Source organism: Trachypithecus francoisi, unplaced genomic scaffold, assembly GCF_009764315.1.
Source record: "Trachypithecus francoisi isolate TF-2019V2 unplaced genomic scaffold, Tfra_2.0 Lachesis_group12, whole genome shotgun sequence".
NCBI classification, from domain to species: Eukaryota; Metazoa; Chordata; class Mammalia; order Primates; family Cercopithecidae; genus Trachypithecus; species Trachypithecus francoisi.
The window spans coordinates 4,764,054-4,782,863 of NW_022681457.1; the positions used below are offsets into that span (position 1 = coordinate 4,764,054).

General features: G+C 54.2%; 1 protein-coding gene across 11 annotated transcripts in view; it reads left to right on the forward strand.

Annotated features, from left to right (window-relative positions):
• Positions 1–18,810, forward strand: part of KASH5 (KASH domain containing 5) — a 28,747-nt gene that overhangs the window by 161 nt on the left and 9,776 nt on the right. For 4 of the 11 annotated variants that reach the window (XM_033224017.1, XM_033224018.1, XM_033224026.1 and 1 more), the window contains exons 2-13: positions 1,456–2,245; positions 2,698–2,834; positions 6,659–6,763; positions 7,285–7,471; positions 7,947–8,011; positions 10,099–10,165; positions 10,419–10,580; positions 11,481–11,598; positions 11,934–11,984; positions 17,301–17,378; positions 17,654–17,710; positions 18,027–18,086. In XM_033224017.1, the coding sequence (XP_033079908.1) occupies positions 2,064–2,245; positions 2,698–2,834; positions 6,659–6,763; positions 7,285–7,471; positions 7,947–8,011; positions 10,099–10,165; positions 10,419–10,580; positions 11,481–11,598; positions 11,934–11,984; positions 17,301–17,378; positions 17,654–17,710; positions 18,027–18,086 (1,269 nt within the window). In that variant the 5' untranslated portion in view covers positions 1,456–2,063. Of the gene's footprint in view, positions 1–1,455; positions 2,246–2,697; positions 2,835–5,510; positions 5,566–6,658; positions 6,764–7,284; positions 7,472–7,946; positions 8,012–10,098; positions 10,166–10,418; positions 10,581–11,480; positions 11,599–11,933; positions 11,985–17,300; positions 17,379–17,653; positions 17,711–18,026; positions 18,087–18,810 lie in introns of all 11 variants that reach the window. The other 7 variants (XM_033224021.1, XM_033224023.1, XM_033224020.1 and 4 more) reach the window with 6 other exon arrangements.

The window sequence follows — 18,810 nt, forward strand, 5'->3', positions numbered from 1 at the left end:
AATCCTAGTGAAGCCCCCCATGTTGGAGAGATTCCCCTGCGTCAGGGCCCCCCAAATCCTATTAAAATCCTGACCAAGCCGGGCGTGGTGGCTCATGCCTATAATCCCAGCACTTTGGGAGGCTGAGGCGGGCGGATCTCCTGAGAGGTCGGGAGTTCGAGACCAGCCTGACCAACATGGAGAAACCCCGTCTCTACTAAAAGTACAAAAAATTAGCTGGGCGTGGTGGCAGTCGCCTGTAATCCCAGCTACTAGGGAGGCCGAGGCAGGAGAATCACTTGAACCTGGGAGGCGGAGGTTGCGGTTAGCCGAGATCATGCCATTGCACTCCAGCCTGGGCAACAAGAGCAAAACTCCATCTTAAAAAAAAAAAAAAAATCCTGACCACTTGGGAGGCCGAGGTGGGCGGATCACGAGGTCAGAAGATAGAGACCATCCCGGGGAAGTGAACCCATGTCTCTACTAAAAATACAAAAAATTAGTCAGGTGTAGTGGCGTGCACCTATAATCCCAGCTACTCGGGAGGCTGAGGCAGGAGAATTGCTTGAACGTGGGAGGCAGAGGTTGCAGTGAGCTGAGATTGTGCCATTGCACTCCAGCCTGGGTGACAAGAGTGAGACTGCATCTCAAAAAAAGAATCCTGACATCCCCTCAGAAATACTGAAAGGAGTCCACCAGAAAATCTTATAGGTGACCCCGAAATCCTGTCAGAATCGTCTAGAAGTTCTGTCAGACTTGTCCCTCAGAGCCTGCCAGAGACTTTCCCCAAGATCCTGGTACTCTCCCCAAATCAGCAGAGATGCCTGGACTTCTGTCAGAGATCCCCAGAAATCCTGGCAGGTCCCTCCCAAACCCAGTCAGACCTCAGATTCCCTCAGAGAGCCCAGAAGTCCATCAAAGACACCCCAGAAATAGAGACCCCGAAATGCAGAGAGCCCTGCATAAATCAAGACCCCCAAAATCCAGCCAGAGACCCCAGAAATCTAGTCAGAGACCCCTGCAGAAATCAAGACCCCCAAAATCCAGAGACCCCCCGAAGAAATCGAGACCCCCAAAATCCAGAGACCCCAGAAATCAAAGCCCCCAGAATCCAGAGAGCCCCCAGAAATCCAGTCAGACCCCCACAGAAATCACCCCCGAAATCCAGCCAGAGACCCCTGAAATCCAGTCGGAGACCCCCACAGAAATCGAAATCCCCAAAATCCAGCCAGACACTCCCCAGAAATTCAGCCAGAGACCCCCCCGCAAAATTTTGTCAGAGCCCTTGAAAGCCCTCCAAGGCTCACACCACCCAGAGCTCCTGCCAGGGCCCCATCCTGCCTCAGTGTCCCCGTCCCAGTCCCATCAGACCCCCGAGATCAACCAACACCCTTGGGGTCCCTCAGGACTTCGTCCCAAACCCAGCCCGTGCGCCAGGGTCCGGCCAAGGCCATCGCCCCCCTTTGCACCCTGCAGAGTGTTCCAGACCCTGGAAGGGCCTCTCTTCAAACACCTGTGTTTCCAGAACATTCCAGAAGTGCACAGTGGCAGCGGGCCCACGTGGCTCAGGGAGAGCAGGTGCTGGGGAGCTGGGTGAGGACAGGCGAGCCCAGGCTCGACTGGTGGCCCCAAGGGGTGCCCATGCCCGCTGTGATGATAGCAGCACTCAGGTCTCTTAGTGGCCACAGTGTGGCCACTAAGGCATTGGGTCGGCCTGGGGGGAATGGAGGCAGGATGGGGCCCCCCAAACTCCTGTCACTGCTTCAGTGACTGCCCAGAGCAGCTGCAAGTGGGGCTGGCAAGGATGAGGTGGAGGTGGCCTGGGCTTGGGGGACCGTGTACATTCTGAGTTGGAACCCAGGGGAGCAGCACATTTGGGGCTGCGATGAGGAGAGACCTACAGGTTGCCCGATGGAGAGAAAAGGGACAGGAAGAGGCAGGAGCTTCAGAGACTACTCCATGCCACTCTAGCCTGAGGGACTGGGACTTAGTCCTGGGGCACTAGGGAACCATGGGAGGGTTGGGAGCAGGGGGCGAGGCAAGATCAAACTCCCGTGAGAAGCCAGCCGGCCAAATCCAGGCTGATGTGGCAAGAACGGCAGCTGTCCAGGGCCGTGTGGGAGTCAGACACAGCCCCTTGCTTCCCAGAAAAGACCACACGAAGCCGAGGCAGGATGCAGGAGGGCGTGCCAGGCAGAGTCCTGGGCGTGGGAGTGGTCTGCAGCTCAGAGTGCCTGGAGCATCATGTGCGATTTGGGGTGCTGAGGTGGGCGGTCAGCCATGCAGGGCCTTGGCGTCAGGGCCAGGGTCTAGCCCGTCCCCAGGGTTCGGGGAGCCATGGAGGGGTACTGAGCAGGGGAGGGGCAGGTTGGCTCTGGGGCCCTGTGGGGACAGACTGGAGGGCAAGCCTGGGGATAGGAGGCTGGGACAAAGGCCAGGGAAGAGAACCAGGCAGCCTGGGCCAGCGATGAGCCATGTGAAGGAAGGGAGGCATTGACACCCCCCGACCCACCCACTAGCCCGTTTGATGTCCGCCACCTCGTTCCCCAGCCCACACCTCCAATCCATAAAACAGGTCGGAGCGGAGCTGCTCAGGTCCCAGCGGGGGTGGCAAACAGGTTGTGAGGATCCAGAGGTCCTGGAGCACAGGTGGGGCCAGGCAGGCCCCGACCCTTGGTGGCTGCTCTGAGGACACCATTCCCCTGCTTCTCCTTCCAGGAGTGCGCAGGGCAGCTGGTCCTTTTCTGTCCCTCCCCGTGAAGGAGGGAGGCTGGTAGCTTTGCCAGCAGCTGCGCAGCAGCAGGGGTGGCCCATGGACCTGCCTGAGGGCCCGGTGGGTGGTCCCACTGCGGAAAGTAAGTGACTGGGACCCTGTTTGCCCCGGGGAGGGTGAGGAGGGAGCCATGGGTGGATGGGCACCAGGCTGTGACTCGGGGACTTGGGAGAGGTGACTGAGGGTAGCTGAGCCTTTGCATGAGTGCAGGGTGGAAGGGAGGGAAGGGACTCTGGTGGATTCAGTGCCTACTGTATGCCTGCCCACCTGTCTGTACCCCTTATCTCCTGTGGGGAGGCTGCACTGTGTGAGAGCCGCACCCCTTACTCCTTTCAGATGCTGCCCAGATGGTACTTCTTACTTTCTGTAAAGCAGTTGCCCTGTGACACTCTCTCCCCTGCCCTGCTTCACTTCTCCTCACAGTGCTCACATCTGTCATGTTTTGTCTCTGTCTCCGCCACTACAGCATGAGCTCCACAAGGCAGCGTCTGTTTTATTCACTCTGGTATTCCCAGTCCCTAGAGCAGGGCTGTCCTGTGGAAGTACAATATGAACCACATATGTAATTTAATAGTTTTTAAAAGAAAAAAGGAACAGGTGAAGTGAATGGTAATAATAGATTTTCCTTATATACCCAGAGTAATACCCTCTATATTATACATATATGTATATATTATATATATAAAATATATCCAGTATATAGCCAATATAAACATGTATCCAGATATTCTCTTTTTTTCATACTAAGTCCTCAAGATCTAGCGTGTACTTTACACTAACAGAGCATTTCAATCCACACTCGCCTCAGCTGAGGTGCTCCAGAAGGAGGGACTGCCCTATTGGTTGGGACCCCAGAGCAACTCCTGACTCATCGTAGGAGCTCAGTTATTGTTGAGTGAACGGATGGATGCAGGCTGAATGGGTGTGAAAGGCAGCTTCAGGGGGTGGGGAGGAGGCACTGGCGTTGCCTCTCTGAAACTCATCTGCCAAGTGAGAGAGCCCAGTCTGGCCGGGCGCGGTGGCTCAAGCCTGTAATCCCAGCACTTTGGGAGGCTGAAATGGGCAGATCACGAGGTCAGGAGATCGAGACCATCCTGGCGAACACGGTGAAACCCCGTCTCTACTAAAAACTACAAAAAACTAGCCGGGCGAGGTGTCGGCGCCTGTAGTCCCAGCTACCCGGGAGGCTGAGGCAGGAGAATGGCGTGAACCCGGAAGGCGGAGCTTGCAGTGAGCTGAGATCCGGCCACTGCACTCCAGCCTGGGCGACAAGAGCGAGACTCCGTCTCAAAAAAAAAAAAAAAAAGAGAGCCCAGTCTGATGGGGATGGCAGGACCCCTTTCTTAGAGGCTCCCAGGCATCCACGGCACAGCCTGCGTCTTTTTCTACGAAGCCCCAGGCCTCAGGAGGCTTTCCAGATAGGAGGGTCAGAGGCAGACACCAGGGTGTGGGAACCAGAGGACAGGCCATCTAAACTTCACCTGCACCAGCAGAGGGCGTGCAGCCACCGGGATCTGGGTGGCAAGGGCTGAGCCAGCTTCCAGTCTCGGGAAGGAAAGGTAGGAACACACCCAGAAGGAGAGGTGGAGACAGAGGAAGGCAGAGGGAAAAAGAAATAGCAGAGGAAGGAAATAGAAGGCTTAGGGAATGGAGAGTCGCTGAGATATGGGAAGGGAAGCACAGAGACTGAGATACAGGAAAGAAAATGGGGACAAGGGACATGAAGGCAGAGAGACAGGACATGGGGAAGAGAGACTGGGAGACAGATAGAAAGAGCCAAAGAGAAATGTAAAGAAGAGGCAAGGACAGAGATGTAGAGGAGAGAGAGACACAGAGGAAGGAGATCTTTCTCAGGAACAGGAATGGCATCTCCCTGGGGGGATCCTGGGATGCGACTTCAGACACGTGCTGATCCTCAGAGCCAGCACGACCTGATGCCTGTCCTGGATTCTATTCCCAGCTTCCCTCTCTCTGGCAAGCCCTCCTGGGTGAACGATCTCATTGGGCCTCACGATCCTTGTTCATGTAACATGAGAACGACAGTGAGGGGGCTGGGTGGGGTGGCTCACGCCTGTAATCCCAGCACTTTGGGAGGCCAAGGTGGGTGGATCACTTGAGGTCAGGAGTTCAAGACCAGCCTTGCCAGCAGGGTAAAACCCCATCTCTACTAAAAATACAAAAATTAGCTGGGCCTGGTGGCAGGCACCTGTAATCCCAGCTACTCAGGAGGCTGAGGCAGGAGAATTGCTTGAACCTCAGAGGCAGAAGTTTCAGTGAGCAGAGATTTCGCTACTGCACTCCAGCCTGGGTACCACAGCAAGACTCCGTCTCAAAAAAAAGACAGCGAGAGGAGGAAAACAGACTGGGGCTAAAGCCCTGGTCTTCCCTAACTGTGAGTTCACACGCCCCTTCCCTAGGGCAAACCTAGGAGCATGGGTTCAAGCCAGAGGGAATGTAAATTTCACACACTGCAAAGAACCCTGGAAGAGTTAGAGGGATGAGAAAGTTGACTCATATGTTAAACAGGGTGACCTTTGGTGAGTTCTTAGTTTCTCTATGCCTTCGTCCCCTCATTTGTAAGTAGGGATTATAATAGCATCGATTATTATTGTGCTACTAGACAGTTCATGTAAAGTGCTCAGAAAAGGCCAGGCACCTACTAAATGCTCAGTAAGTGTTCAGTTCTATTCTTCAGTCCCCACCACGTGCCAGGCCCTCTGCCAAAGCCTTTCTAGATTTTATCTCATTTTCTCTCTAGGAAAGAGGTAACACCAACCCCATTTTCCAGAGGAAGAAACCGAGGCCCAAGAGAAGTTGAGTCCATTGCCCCAAGTGCCGCCACTTGTCTGAGGCCAAGCCTCAGTTACCCCCTGGATCTACCCAGTCCTGCAGCCTGTGCTCAATGAGCTGCTGCACCCAGCTGTTCAAGGCCAGGGCGGGGAACCTAGAAGGTCACTTCCAGCCCTGGGAGAGAGGCTGGGCCAGCCCAGTGGCTCCTGCAGTTGAGGATCTCTTCCTATGTCATGGAGCATTTGTTGAGCACCTACTATGTGCAGGTGTTGTGGCTACAACAGTAGACAAACCCCAGGACGTGTGTGTGTGTGTGTGTGTGTGTGTGTGTGTACACATGTGTGCTTCACATACACAGAGCTAACTCAGCCCTGGTGAGGAGGATCACTCTACCCACCCACCCACCCCCCATTTTACCAGTAGGGAAACTGAGGCCCTGAGAGAACAGACTTGCCCACAGATGTGCAGCTGGACTCTGCACCCAGGTTTATGTGACACACTCATATGGTTTGATCCAGCTTATAGCCATTCCCTCACTGCCCACCCTGCCTGGTTTACCCCATCCCTTCCTGTCTCAGCCCCCGGCCATGGGCTCCAATGATGCCAGCCTCGCCTTAGGGATGCAGGGAGGAGAGAGACCTGGTCCCCAGGGTGGGCTGGGAGACCGGAGATGCAGCAGGCGGGATCGATCTGGGCTGCCCACGCATTATTGGATTGTTCCTGGCTCCTGGGCCCCCCTTCACTCTCAGCTCCTCCCAGAATCCTCTCTTCTTTGCCCTCCCCCGCCCTGTCCCTTTCTGAGTCCGGCCTGGGAGGCTGGAGAGGAGAGGAGGAAAGGGTGATCTCAGAGTGTCCTTCTCTGGGCTCCTAAGCCAGTTGGACACAAAAAGACAGCCAGGGGGACTTCCTGGTCTGAAAGATGGGGGGAAGTAACTCGGAGACCCTCACATTATTGCCCCCTCCTGAAGCTTCCTGCTGTTCCCCGCTGGCCCTAACTCTAGGTGCTCTGAGTGAATTCCCTCCCCTCTGCAGAGCCCAGGAGGCTGAGGACCTGGGGTCACCCCTCTTCCTTCCTCATTCTTCTCACTGGTGAGCTGAGCCCTCTTGTCTCCCCAGTGTACCTCTGCGAGCAGCCTGAGGAGGCAAGGCTGGGGATGCCGGTCAGCTTGGAGGAGCAAATACTCAACTCCACATTCGAAGCTTGTGACCCTCAGAGGACAGGTGGTGGGGCAGGAGGGGTGCTGGGGACCAGCATAGGCGGGAGAGGGGTGGAGGCTGGGAACTGGGGCTCAGGGAGAAGACTGGGCTAGGGCCCCTCTTGGGGGTATTGCAGGAACAAAGTAGGAGATTGTGGGAAGCTTCAGGGAGAAGAAAGCGGGTGACGGGGTGAAGGCCTTTTAGAATGAGGAAAACTTGGGGGACATTGATGGAAGAGGGTAGAGTTTTGGGGTCATAGGATGGGGGAGGGAGGCAGCCACCATGGTGGAGTGGGGCATGGCTGGTGCTGTCCCCATGTCCATCCCCTTTGGTTCACCTTGTGATGGGGGGATGACTGGGCCCCATTTCCAGGTGAAAAAGTAGCCTCAGAGGAGGGGAAAGGGCTTGCCCAGTGAGTCTCCACTGGGCTATGGAGCAGGAGTGCCACCAGCCTAGCCAGTGACATCCTGCTCCCAAGCTGCTGCCAGTCCATACCCACCACTCCCCACTTGCCCCAGACCCCCTTACTGCATGCTCTGTCCCAGGCACTGTGGCTGTGACCCAGGTGCTGGCCTACCTGGAGGCTGTGACAGGCCAGGGCCCCCAGGATGCACGCCTCCAAACATTGGCCAACAGCCTGGACCCCAATGGGGAGGGCCCTAACGCCACTGTGGACTTGGACACTTTCCTGGTTGTCATGCGTGACTGGATTGCTGCCTGTCAACTACATGGGTAAGTCCCCACACCTTCATCCTCCTCTGGGAAGTCCTTCCTAAGATCTAACCTCATACCTGCTTACTGGAGCCAGCATCCTTTAGGCCCAAGGACCTACTGTGTTTGGAACGAGGTTGTGGAGAGAAAAATGAAGAGATGGGATTCAGAGGGGTAGATAGGGAGTCTGAGGACAAAATAATTTGGATGAGGAGGCAGAGGGGGTCTGGGAGACAGAAATAAAATGGGGCTGGAGAAGGGAGGAGCTTGGGGCTGACAGAGGTCCCTCGCCATCCCTTCACCCAACCCACTCCTTGCCTCTCCTGCTTTTCCATCTGGCCACAGGCACTTGCCATCTGGCCTCACCCTCCTACCCTGTGGTGCCAGCTCTCACCTGACCCGGTCCCCTCCTCCCACCTGCAATCCCCCTGCCTGTGGCTGGTGAGGACTGAGGGGCAGCTACAGTGGGGCTCTAAGCCTCATCCCTTTGATACAGGGGATTAGAGCTGGAAGAGGAGACCGCCTTCGAGGGAGCTCTGACCTCCCAACAACTGCCATCTGGTGAGATTGCTATATATAGAATGAAGCAGGCAGGCCCTGGGTCAGACAGTGTGGGAACTTACCACCCAGGGCAGAGCAAGGGGTAGGGTGGGAACCAGGGACCTTTATTGTAGTCTAGAGCTGTGAGTGTGACTTTCTAGGTCCTCCGTCCCTTCCTTCCCTGAGCTTTGGGGTTTTCTTCTTCAGAGGATGGTTTCTAACTCTTCCTCCTCACACCAGCCCTATTAGAGAGGCCTACAAGGCCCCGCCTACCTCTGCTCCATCATCATTAACATCACCTCCTCCTCACTCTAGTCCAGGCATTCGCAGGCCCACTGGTCTTGCTGCTCTTCCTCGAATGTGCCCCACTTCTGCCCAGCACAGGCCCTTGCTCAGGCTGTTCCCCTCCACTCCTCACTCCCCAACCCCCTAGCCTTTTGTTTGTTTGTTTGTTTGTTTTGAGATAGAGTTTCGCTCTTGTTGGCCAGGCTGGAGTGCAATAACGCGATCTCGGCTCACCACCACCTCCGCCTCCTGGGTTCAAGCGATTCTCCTGCCTCAGCCTTCCGAGTAGCTGGGATTACAGGCGTGCGCCACCACGCCCAGCTAATTTTGTATTTTTCATAGAGACGAGGTTTCTCCGTGTTGGTCAGGCTGGTCTCGAACTCCCAACCTGCCTCAGCCTCCCAAAGTGCTGGGATTGCAGGCATGAGCCACCGCTCCAGGCCGTTATCCTTCATGCCTCTGGCAAAGGGGAAGCCCTGGTATGCCCCTGGCTAGAGTTCCCTGCTTCCCATGCTCACTCCTAGGCTTGTAGGCCTTTCCATTGGAACATCTACCTGCAAAGGAAATCTGATTATCGAGTTAGCCACCGGCGCCTGGGTTTAGTTGGCTGGTTTGCTCACCATTATATCCCCAGGACCTCACACATAGGAGGTGCTCCATTAAAAAGTGGTCATGGACCGGGCGCGGTGGCTCACTCCTGTAATCCCAGTACTTTGGGAGGCCGAGGTGGGCGGATCACGAGGTCAGGAGATCGAGACCATCCTGGCTAACACGGTGAAACCCCGTCTCTACTAAAAATACAAAAAATTAGCCAGGCGAGGTGGCGGGGCCTGTAGTCCCAGCTTCTCGGGAGGCTGAGGCAGGAGACTGGCAGGAACCCAGGAGGCGGAGCTCACAGTGAGCCGAGATCACGCCACCGCACTCCAGCCTGGGCGACAGAGCAAGACTGCGTCTCAAAAAAAAAAAAAAAAAAAGTCATGATTACAGCCGTGAGCCTGTAATCCCAGCATTTTGGAAGTCCAAGGTGGGAAGAACATTTGAGCCCAGTAGTTTGAGACCAGCCTGGGCAACATAGTGAGACACCATCTCTACTAAAAATAAAAAATTAGCTGAGTGTGGTGGCATGTACTTGTGGTCCCAGCCAGGACACTGAGACAGAGGATCGCTTGAGCCTGAGAGGTTAAAGCTGCAGTGAGCCATGATTACACCACTGCACTCCAGCCTGGGCAATAGAGCAGGATCCTGTCTTTAAAAAAAAAAGGTGGTCATGTTCCATTTCTCTAGCCATACAAAAAAGGTGGGGAGGGAAGGAAGTTCTCTTCAACCTCCTTCTACAGGCTTGGGGGCCCAGGGAGGGCTGCGAGCAGAGGAGGGACTAGAGGCCAGGAGAACAGAGAAGAGGCTGTGGTGAGGGTCCAAGAGGAGAAAGCAAGGGCCGGGGTGTGGAGACAGAGAGGAGGGGTAGAGCAGAGAGTCAGGGGCAGGAGGAAGAAGTCTGCGCTCTGCTGGACTGGGGGTGACAGGGAGCGAGGAAGCCATGTCCGCCCAGTGGCTGGGTGGTTGGTGGGGGATCTGGGAAGGGGAAGGTGAAGTGCTGACCAGTGTTGGGTGTAAAGCATGTGGGGGGTTGGGGTTATCTGGGAGATCCAGCCCGAGCTCAAGGTAGAAGACAAGCAAGAGGGCTTTACAGTGGGTATAACTTCAGCCCCAAAAGCCCATGAGATCCCTCCAGAGCACAGACAGAGACCAACCTCGTAGCCCTGGGGCACCTTACATTTAAGGGTAACAGGGAGGCCAACACCCTCTTGTCTGTCTCCATCCAGGATGCCCAGAAGCTGAGGAGCCAGCCAACTTGGAGAGCTTCGGAGACGAAGACCCCAGACCCGAGCTGTACCTATCCTCACACCCCTCCCTGACCCTCCTGCCTACGCCCTGTCCCCTCCAGCCTGGATAGGGCTTGGGATCCTTCAGGGAAATGAGTGAGGGACGGGGCTTTGCCGAAAGTTCAGGGAGAGCAGAGGAGTCACTCTCCTGTTTCTCTCTCCTAAAAGAGCCACCTCTCCCCACCACCAGCACCTACCTCAACCTGGGGAAATGAGGCAGAGGCTGTGGACAGTGACCTGAACCCCTTCCTTGCCCCTAGGCAAGCCACAGCTGACCTGCTGAGCAGCCTGGAGGACCTGGAGCTCAGCAACCAACGTCTGGCTGGGGAGAATGCCAAACTCCAGCGGAGCGTGGAGACAGCCGAGGAGGGGTCAGCACGCCTTGGGGAGGAGATCTTGGCTCTGCGCAAGCAGCTTCGCAGGTGGGCTTGACCCCACATCCACTCTCCCCAGCGCCCCTGCCTCCATCCTGCCTGCAGCACCTGGCTTCTATCTCCCATGCTCGCTGTCTGCATCCTGCTCTGTCTTTGACTCTGTACTTGTCCTTTCTTTTCCCTTTTCTGCTTTTTATCTTTTGTGTCTCTCTGGTTCTTATCTCTCAGCCTGTTTTGGTCTTTTTATCTTTCCCTGGAGGGTTCAGACTTCAATCTCTCTCTCTCTCTTTTATTTATTTATTTATTTATTTATTTGAGACAGAGTCTCACTCTGTCACCCAGGCTGGAGTGCAGTGGGCGTGATCACAGCTCACTGTAACCTCTGCCTCTGGGCTCAAGCGATCCTCCCACCTCAGCCTCCCAAGTAGCCACAGGCCCACCACACTGCCTGGCTAATTTTGTTTTATTTTTTATAGAAATGAGGTCTCACTGTGTTGCCCATGCTGGTCTCAAACTCCTGGGCTCAAGCCATCCTCCCTTCTTATCATCCCAAAATGCTGGGAGTACAGGCCTGAGCCACTGCACCCAGGCTAGATTTCTCTCTTTATTCTTTTCCTCTCTCTGATTCTTCATGTCATTTGCCCTTTCGTCTCTCTGTGCTTTGTCATTCTTCATGTTTATCATGGTCTCCGTGTTCTAGTCCCCCACTCTCTCTAGGTCTCTTTCCCACCTCCTCCTCTTTTAGGTTAAAACTGGGTCTCTGTGCCCACACCAGATCTCTTTCTCCTATTTTCTCTCTGGGTCTCTGTCCTCCCCTCTCTCTGGGTCTCTGTCCCTGCCCACCATCTGGGATCTCTCTGTTATTAGTGTCTCTCAGAATGGATCTGTCTCTGTGCTTCTCTGCCTTCCTCTCTCTCATATGGTTCATCCGCCCCCAACCCCATTCAGCACCCAGCAGGCCCTGCAGTTTGCCAAGGCTGTGGATGAGGAGCTGGAGGACCTAAAGACTCTGGCCAGGAGCCTGGAGGAACAGAATCGCAGCCTTCTAGCCCAAGCCCGGCAGGCGGTGGGTCTGACCCAGGGGAAGGAAGGTGCCCTCTCTCTTCTTTGTTTCCTGGAGTCAGAGTGGCAGAGTGTGACTATGGAGTAGGAAGGGGCAGAGGTCACCTGGCTTTCTCCCTCTCTCCAGGCCCTGCTCACCCTAGACTTCTTCAATCTTACCTGCCATCCTTCTCATGACAAAGGAGATAGCAGGAGCTGTTAGGGCTTCCCAGACCCATTCCCCCAACCCTGTCCTTCAGTGACCCAGGCCCTAGTTGTGTTCCCAGGGGTGAGAGAAGGGCAACATGGGGGTAAGGAGGCTGGAAATGAAGCCTTTGTCCTCTCTCTGGGGTTGGTCAGGAAAAGGAGCAGCAGCATCTGGTGGCTGAGATGGAGACTCTGCAGGAGGAGGTGAGTGGAGGCCCAGCACCCACCCCCACCCCTTCCCCAGTCCTTAGGGTCTTCTTGACACCGCTCCCTTCTGCCCCCAACACCCCAGCAGCCTGCCACCAAACAACCTTCAGCCTGCTTGGGGAGACCTCAGAATGTCAGTAGTGTGGGAATGTCCCTGAGGTTACACCACACTGTGAGAACTAGCATGCTTGACGAGAGTGTGGGGCATGGGGTCAGCCTACATGGGTTCAGGCTGAGGCCACCTCCATAAGCGTGGACCAGTCCCTCCCTTCTCTGTGTCTCGGCTGCCTCGCCTGTAAAGATGAACAAAACAGTGGCATCTGTCTCACCGGGTTGTGTGAGACTTCAACTAGAGGATACTTGTAAAGTCTTGGACACGAGGAAGGACACATAGGATGTGCTCACTAACAGTTAGCTCACATTGTTTCTATATTCGTGTTTTTTTACAGTGAATAAAACAGCCAGGCACAGTGACTGATGCCTGGAATCCCAGCACTTTGGAAGGACTAGGTGGGTGGACCCCTTTAGCCTAGGAGTTCAAGACCATCCCAGGCAACATGGCAAAACCTCGTCTCTACAAAAAATAGAAAAATAAGCCAGGCATGGTAGTGTGCACCTGTAGTCCAGCCACTCAGGAGGCTGAGGTGGGAAGACTGCACGAGCCCGGGAGACAGGTTGCGGTGAGCCAAGATTGCATCGCTGCATTCCAGCCTGGGTCACAGAGCGAGAGCCTCAAAAAAAAAAAAAAAAATTGATTTGAAGTCAACCTTGAGTTCAAATCTCATCTTTGCCATTTACACAGTAGGCAACCTTTAAGCATGTGACTTCTCCTTCTCAAGCCTTTACTTTTACTTTCTTTTCTTTTTTGAGACAGAGTTTCATTCTTGTTGCCCAGGCTGAAGTACAATGGCATGATCTCAGCTCATCTCAACCTCCGCCTCCCGGTTCAAGTGATTCTCCTGCCTCAGCCTCCCGAGTAGCTGGGATTACAGACATGTGCCACCACGCCTGGCTGATTTTGTTTTTTTTATTGTTGTTGTTTTTTCAGTCGAGATGGAGTTTTTCCATGTTGGTCAGGCTGGTCTCGAACTCTCGACCTCAGGTGATCTGCCCACCTCAGCCTCCCAAAATGCTGGGATTACAGACGTGAGCCACTGTACCTGGCCTACTTTTATTTTCTAAGAACTGGAAGAAGGGTGTCTGTTCAGTAGGCTTGTTTTGGGGATTGACAGCATTTCACTGAGGGACTAGCAAACAATATGAAGAGACCCAGTTAAGCTTCACATTTAATTCAAGCCCCATTCCATCTGAGACAGAAAAACATCATCTTAGTTCATTCTGGGCCCACCTAAGTTTTTTTAGATTGAAACAAACTCATCAATTGACAATGAAACCTGTCACCACCCCCCACCTCAAGGTGGTATCTAAGTTGCAGGAGACTGACAGAGGAGCCTAGTGCTCTAGGAAGCTGCTGGTCCTCAATGTTTCTTCTCTCTGCTCTTCTTGAGATTGGTGGGTTTTGTACAAACGTTTGTCACCACTGTGTGCTGGCATCCAGTGCGAGGCCCACATTACCTTTGGATCTCTGGGCATACCATCCTCTTCATCTTCTGGTGGTGATCCCTCATCCAGGCTGGGACTCTCACTCCACCACTTCCACACCCATCCAGAGCCACGGAGGTGGTTTGGTTGCTTTCCTGTGAAAGGGAAGAGGCTGGGGTCGCTGTCCAAAGCCTCTGCCTCATATCCCCAGGTCGGGGTGGGTGCTCATGGTGGGGAGATGTGGCTTCTCTGGGGCAAGAGAAATAGAAGAGAGACTCCTCTGGTGTCCCTGAGCTGTTAGCAAAGTCCCTGTCCCTCGCTCATTTCCCTGAAGGATCCCAAACCCCACCCAGGCCTTGACAGACCGGAGAGCACAGGGCTGGGGTGGGCAGAGGTCTGGAGAGGACCCACCAGTGAGGCCTCTTTGCTTTTACAAGAAAGTAGCATCTCTATTCTCACACCGTGATGATTCTGAGAGCGCTCTGGGAAGTGCACGCAAGGCCTGTCAGATCCCAAGACTTCCAGGGCTCTGTGGTTCTCCATCCATTCCCTCCACCCCTCATAGCTAGCCCTGGGTGAGGGGAAAACTCCGGGCTTGTTTTCAGCCTCTTCTCTTCTCTGTCTTGCATGCCACCCCCAGCTCTAAGGATCTCTGCCTAGTCCAGGTAGATCATGTATTCCCCCCCAAAAATTTGTCCTACATGTACGGTGTTTTTTACACTGAAATCCAAACACTTTTTGCTATTTTCTGGCTCTTCCATGAAAACTCACCCCCTTGGCCGGCACGGTGGCTCAAGCCTGTAATCCCAGCACTTTGGGAGGCCGAGACGGGCGGATCACGAGGTCAGGAGATCGAGACCATCCTGGCTAATACGGTGAAACCCTGTCTCTACTTAAAAAATACAAAAACTAGCCGGGCGACGAGGCGGGCGCCTGTAGTCCCAGCTACTCGGGAGGCTGAGGCAGGAGAATGGCGAGAACCCGGAGGCAGAGCTTGCAGTGAGCTGAGATCCGGCCACTGCACTCCAGCCTGGGTGGCAGAGCAAGACTCCGTCTCAAAAAAAAAAAAAAAAAAAAAAAAAAAAAAAAAAAAAGAAACTCACCCCCTTGAGGCAATGGGAATCTCACAGCAGGATGACTGTACCATGTGAGACATGGAGTGCAGGCAGGATGTGACAGTTTCTTTCAGAACATCCCTTTTTAAGAATGAAAACCTTGCCAGGCACGGTGGCTCACACCTGTAATCCCAGCACTTTGGGAGGCCGAGGTGGGTGGATCACCTGAGATCAGGAGTTCGAGACCAGCCTGGCCAATATGGTGAAACCCCATCTCTACTAAAAATACAAAAATCAGCCAGGTGTGGTGGCGCACACCTGTAATCCCAGCTACTCGGGAGGCTGAGGCAGGAGAACCGTTTGAACCCGGGAGGCAGAGGTTGCAGTGAGCCAAGATGGCACCAGTGCACTCCAGCCTGGGGACAGAGCAAGACTCCGTCTCAAAAAAAAAAAAAAAAAAAAAAAATTTCTGGCTCGGCATGGTGGCTCACACCTGTAATCCCAACACTTTGGGAGGCCAAAGCAAGACTGCTTAGGCCAGAAGTTTGAGACCAACCTAGGCAACATAATAAGAGCCCGTCTCTACAAAATAAAAAAACAAAAAAAGTAAATAAAAGAATGAAAGGCCAGGCATGGTGGCTCAAGCTTGTAATCGCAGCACTTTGGGAGGCCGAGATGGGTGGATCATTTGAGGTCAGGAGTTCGAAACCAGCCTGACCAACATGCTGAAACTCCGCCTCTACTAAAAATATAAAAATTAGCCAGGCATGGGGGCGGGCATCTATAGTCCCAGCTACTTGAGAGGCTGAGGCAGGGAAATCACTTGAACCTGGGAGGCAGAGGTTGCAGTGAGCTGAGATTGTGCCTCACTGTACTGTAGCCTGGGTGACAGAGTGAGATTCTGTCTCAAAAAACGGAATGAGAACCTTTCCCGGAAGCCCCCTGGCAGAACTTCCTGCATTACAGTTCATTGCCCTTCAACCGTGATAACCAGACTACATGGGCAATATGGCTACTGACAGGTCCAGAACGTTTTTGGCTCCAGGGAACAAAGAAATGATGGCTTCAATCTGCAGGACACTCATTTCCTTAACCAGAGGTTTAGAAGAAGGTGTTCTCTGGGAAGAAGGTGGTCTCTGGGTGGTTTGGTGGCTCCCTGGCTGCCTGTGGCCTCATGATTGCAGATGACTGCAGCAGCTCCAATCTCATGTTCTCATTCAAAGTAGGAAAACGTGGTGCAAAGGGGAGCCAGGAAATGCCCCTCTCGTGGCTCTTTTCATCAGAAGCCTCTCACCACACCCCCAGCAGCTCTTACATCTCACTGGCCAGAACTGGATCACATAACACCCCCAGCTGCAAGGGAGCCCAGGAGGATATCTGACCTTTTTCAGCCTCTAGAGTGGCAGGTGAACAAGTGAGAAGGGGTGAGAACGGCTACTGGGTTAGCTCACCAGCTGAGCTTCGTGCATCTGCCAAGATTTCCACCTTGACTCACTCCCATGGCTGGGGCTGGGACCCATCTGCCCTCGGACAGAGAGAGTAGATCCCTCGACAAAAGCAGAAGGAGTAAGCAGGGTAAATAGCAACCAGCAGTCTCATCTCTGCCTCCTCCCCACCAGGAAGGCCTGCTGCCAGGTCGAGTGCCTTGAGCAGCGTCTGGGACACCCTTGGCCCTTGATAAACGAGCTATTCTTGGTTCCCTCCCCTCTACCTTCCCCCTCCACACAGCTGCCTACAGAGCATCTATAGATTGAGTTCTCAAGTTACAGTAGAATAATGCTGGAGTAACAAGACACTCAGACACTGAAGATCCAGGCAGCCTTCCTATGGAGAACCTACAGAGCTGGCTCAGGTTACTGCAGAAGGAGGCAGGAGCAGCTGAGTAACCAGGTTCCCTGCCGAGTGGCCCAGGATCTGGCCTGCAAATCCCTACCAGGTGGACAGATGTTGACACAGCACTCCTTTCCTGTCCTTCCTCTGCCCTTCACCTGGCAGCCCAGGCCTGCTGAGACTGAGAGGCAAAGCACCTGATGGAGGACTTGGAGCTTGCGGGAGAGAGGGAGAGGCTGGCCTTGGTATATCCCCTGGTGTGCCAGGAGGAGGGGTGTGGTGAAGGGGAACTCTGGACTGCCTCCATGCCCCAAAGTGCATTTCCCCAGTGACCCCCTCACCTTGAAACCCTGTGCAACGTGATAGGTTTTTGGTGCCCCTAAACTTTGGACTGGAATCTGGGCCATTTTATGCACAGGTCCCATTTTATGACTGGCATGGGTTGCCCTCTCCCGCCTGTTGTTTTCCCAGCTAACTGTCCTCAGCCTTGAAGACTCAGTAGCGCCTCCTCAGGAAGCCTGTTAGTGCTCCCATGGTACCCAGGCCCTAGGCTTCATCAGGGCTCACCTGATGAAACGGGGTTTCACCATGTTGGCCAGACTTGTCTGGAACTCCTGACCTCGTGATCCACCTGCCTCAGCCTCCCAAAGTGCTGGGATTATAGACGTGATCTGGCCTAGCTCCATTTTTATAGATGGGGGAGCCACACTCAGAGAAATTAAAGCTGAGGTCCCACCGGAATGGTGGGAGGAATTAAATGGGTTAAAACATGAAGTGCTTAGCATGAGACCTGATGTATATCAGTCAAGTGTTTAGCAAGTATCTGCTGTTAATTTTAACATCACCATTTGCTGAAGTGAATGTAACCAGCCATTCCTTCTTCTAGAACGAGAAACTGCTGGCTGAGCGGGATGGAATGAAGAAGAGAAGTCAAGAACTGGCCATGGAGAAGGACACTTTGAAGGTGCCACTCCTTCCTAGTGCCTGACAACTTTCCACCACCCCAGGGCCATTGTTCCCATTTCCGGTTTTAGTGACTGCAGCCTGATGAGAGCAGGGTCTTCCATCAAACTGTCAGACTCCCAGGACCACCCAGGCATCCCTAAAATCCCTGAAGTCCCAGAACGTCTCAGGAGGTTGAATCGGTGGGGTGTGGGAGAGCAAGGCAGGCCAGACGGAGGGCAGGACCGAGGGGTGTCCTGGGAGGTTGGATGGACAGACCGGCTCCTTTCTTGGCAGCGGCAGCTCTTTGAGTGTGAACACCTCATTTGCCAACGAGACACCATCCTCTCTGAGGTGAGGGGCCTGGGGAGGGAAAGAGATTTGCCTTCCCATGTGCGCCAGCCACTTCCTGCCCCTGGTCTAGAAAAGGACGTCCTACTTGGGTCTGATCCTTGGATGTGCAGCCGGAGAGATTGGAGGGATTCCCCAGGTCCCAATGTGGCCCCTCAGGGATCTAGAAGCCCTTCTGCCCGGTGCTCTCTCTTGGGCCCCAGCTCCTCCCTCAAGCTCACCCTTGTCCCTTAACCCCCCAGCCAGTCCCCCCGCCACCACCAACCCCACTGTCTTTGGGGAACTGGTCCCAGTCTCATTTGGCTTTCGGCTTTTCCAGCGCACTCGCCATGTGGAGAGCCTGGCCCAGACCTTGCAAGAATACAGAGTGACGACGCAGGTAACTCAGCGGCCCTCGCCACTTCTCTTTTGCCATCTCCGGGACTTGCTGCCTCTCCTCCTCGTCCCTCTTTCTCTGTCGGTGGCCACATCTTGCTTCTTCCATCCTTAATGTCTGACTGTATGACTTACTGTGTGTCCCACCCTCTGTTTCTGTATCTGCCTTTTCACTTTTTCTCTGTTCCTTCCTTCCATTCACTTTCGTTCTCTGTGGGTGTCTTCTCACACACCCCTCCTTATCTTTTTTTTTTTTTTTTTTGAGACAGAGTCTCCCTCTGTCACCAGACTGGCGTGCAGTGACGCAATCTCGGCTCACTGCAACCTCTGCCTCCCAAGTTCAAGCGATTCTCCTGCCTCAGCCTCCCAAATAGCTGGGACTACAGGCGCACACCATCATGCCCAGCTGATTTTTGTATTTTTAGTAGAGATGGGGTTTCACCATGTTGGCCAGGATGGTCTTGATCTCTTGACCTCGTGATCCGCCCACCTCGGCCTCCCAAAGTGCTGGGATGACAGGCATGAGCCACCACGCCCAGCCTCCCCTCCTCATCTTTATGTGTCTCTGCCAGGCCCCTGTGGGTTCCTGTCTCTGCCTCTAGGTCTAGGCTGTCTGTCTCCCTAGGCAAGTCTTCTCTGTTTGGCTCTGGTCTTTTCCAGTCTCTTAGCGCTAGTGTTGCTCTTGCCTGTCTGTGAGTCTGTCTCCATGTATGTCTTTCATGTTTTCA